General features: G+C 44.8%; 1 protein-coding gene across 1 annotated transcript; it reads right to left on the bottom strand.

Annotated features, from left to right (window-relative positions):
- Positions 1 to 1383: 1383 nt before the first annotated feature.
- Positions 1384 to 2473, bottom strand: LOC102087975 (olfactory receptor 6E1). Its single transcript, XM_013371041.2, has one exon. It carries the CDS (start codon positions 2365 to 2367, stop codon positions 1384 to 1386), a length of 984 nt encoding a protein of 327 aa, XP_013226495.2. The 5' UTR covers positions 2368 to 2473.
- Positions 2474 to 2712: the final 239 nt, after the last annotated feature.

The following is a 2712-nucleotide window of genomic DNA, read 5'->3' as shown; positions in this document are numbered from 1 at the left end:
TGGCAGAGCTTCTGTGCTGAGATAGTGATTAAACACTGGAGCAGACTTCCTGGAGAAGTGGTCAATGCCCCAAACCTGTCAGTGTTTAATAGGCATTTGGACAATGCCCTTGATAACATGATTTATCCTTTGGTAAGCCGTGAATGGGTCAGGTATTTGAACTAGGTGATCGTTGTAGGCCCCTACCAACTGAACTATTCCAGTGTAGTTTAGTCTAGTCTATTTTATACATACACCTTTACAGGGTCGATCCTGGGCTCAAACATTCAATCTGCTCAGTAGCCTCCCCATGATATTAGCCTGGCCAGGCGCAGACACCAGCACACGTGAGCCCCCAGGGCCACAGCCACATTCCAGATACTGGTACAGACAACCCCAGTCACACACATGCCCACAGACACACTATGTCCACTCACTCTGGTCTCTCGGTCGCTGGCACCAATGACATACAGGCTGTCTGACCCCCTGGCCCTGCTCCAGTTGCTACACTTACACGTTTGTGCAGAGAAGAGATTTGCTCACATAGCAAAGACTTAGAAATTAAGTTTAATGAGAAGACAGGACAGACTGCACTGGATGGGGTCCTTCCCCAAGCTTCCCATGAAAAGTCCTGTGTAACCCAAAAATGCTCTTCCCCTCCATCCCATAATGTGTCCTGCACCCCCAGGCAACAATTCCCTTAGTCCAAATGGTGATCCAGAGAGCTTCTGTCAGTGATTCCTCTTGATGGGCTTCACACCTGGACAATGAGGCTGATGGCTTTCCCAGAACAACCTTGGGACAAGATGTTTCATCCTTAGTAGCCTGTAATTTGGGTTCTGACTTGCCATTGAGCCTTTGTGCTCTTCTTGGTTTTGGAGATGGGCTTGTGGTGAGCTGGTGGCTCCCCAGCGATGGTGCTGGGAGCAGCTGGGGCAGGATATAAACTGACTTAGTCCTCCTGCCATTGTTAGTGCCTTCTTTGTGTGTGCAGAGGAGCTCCTTATCACTTAATACAATCCAACGAGATAGAACAAGAGGAAATATCATCAAGTTGTACCAGGGGAGGTTTAGGTTGGATAGTAGGAAAAAATTATTCACAGAAAGGTTTGTCAGGTGTTGGAACAGGCTGCCCAGCGAAGTGCTGGAGTCACCACCCCTGAAGGTGTTTAAAAGGCATTTAGACGAGGTTTTTAGATGCATGGTTTAGTGCTAAAATTAGGTTAGGTTAGGTTAGGTTATGGTTGGACTCAATGATCCCGAGGTTCTGTTCCAACTGAAATGATTCTATGATCCTGTAAATCTCCTGAGGTATCTCTGTCTTGAGGTTACATCCATATACATTGGTATTATTTAACATATGATAGAAGATCACTGGACTTGCTGTCCAGAAATGCCTCATGATCAGGGGAAAAGCTGAGTTATTGTACGGGCAATGGCTTCTTTCAGGGCCAGTATCACAGTCTTGTTTCTAAGACTGTAGATGAATGGATTTAAGAATGGGTACAGGACAGTATTCAGCAAAGCTATGATTCTGTTGTTCTCCAAGGAAACATCTTCTGAAGGACACACGTAGAGAGCAATGCAGCTCCCATATCCAATTGCCAAGGTGGTGAGATGGGAAGAACATGTAGAAAAAGCTTTTTTCCTCCCAGAGGCTGCTGGAAGATGTAGAATACAGAAAAGGATGCACATGTAAAATACCAGAGTTAAACATAAGGAACCTAGAATGAAAAAGGAAAGGAAAACAGAGTCCATTTTCCAAAGCAGTCTGGTGTCAGAGCAGGACAGTTTGAGTAAAGGGGAGCTGTCACAAAAGAAATGATTAATTTTGTTTGAGCCACAAAACGTCAGCTTGTAGGGGAGGACCAGGCGGTAACTCAAGAGTGTGAAGCCTGTGACCCAAGCAGCAACAACGAGGTGGATGCAGAGCTGAGACTTCATGATGGCAGCATAATGCAAAGGTTGGCAGATGGCAACATAGCGGTCAAAGGACATGACAACAAGTAGAACAAGCTCTGTACAGCCCAGTGCTAAATAGAAATAGGATTGAGCAAAGCAGCTGCCTAGTGAGATTGTTCTCCTGCCAGAACTCAGGATTACAAACAGTTGGATGCTTGTAGAGGATATAAAACAGATTTCCAGGAAGGCCAGATTGCTGATGAAAAAGTACATGGGGGTTTGTAGGCGGTGATCCACACACACCAGGAGAATGATGGTAGCGTTCCCCACCACTGTTGTCAGGTATATGAGCAGAGAGACCAGAGAGAGAAAGAGCTGTAGTCTTTGATCAAGCCCTGAGAAACCTTCTAGGATGAACTCAGTAACTGTGGTTGTATTTTCTGGTCCCATGCTGAATTTCAGTTTATCCTGTTGAGACAGGAGCATAGCAAAAAGCAAGCGTGATAACTGCACAGCAGGATGAAAGGTTCTACACTTCCTTCTCTGCTTCTTTCCTTTCTTGTTGTCTTCCTATATTACACAAATACAGATAGTTCTTCAAGCATTTCTTACACCCTGATTTTTCTGTATCACATTTCGGTTAGAGTCTCAGAGAATTTGTTGTCTTCTTTCTACCTTCTTCAAACACTCATGAAGAATTCTTTCTCCAGAACAGAGGATTTTAAACAGCCTGTTAGCTGTTCCTTGCAAACTCCAAATTCACGCAGACCTGTTCCTATGTGCCTAAGTAATCTCTTGTCTTGCACAAACACTAAACTATCCAAAGCAAAG

This window comes from Columba livia, chromosome 7 (genome assembly GCF_036013475.1).
Source record: "Columba livia isolate bColLiv1 breed racing homer chromosome 7, bColLiv1.pat.W.v2, whole genome shotgun sequence".
Taxonomy (NCBI): Eukaryota; Metazoa; Chordata; class Aves; order Columbiformes; family Columbidae; genus Columba; species Columba livia.
This window is presented reverse-complemented; position numbering and strand designations above follow the sequence as displayed.

Bases quoted from the DNA above. Each gene is read 5' to 3' on its own strand.
- LOC102087975 (XM_013371041.2), bottom strand. From the start codon at position 2,367: ATGCTCCTGTCTCAACAGGATAAACTGAAATTCAGCATGGGACCAGAA.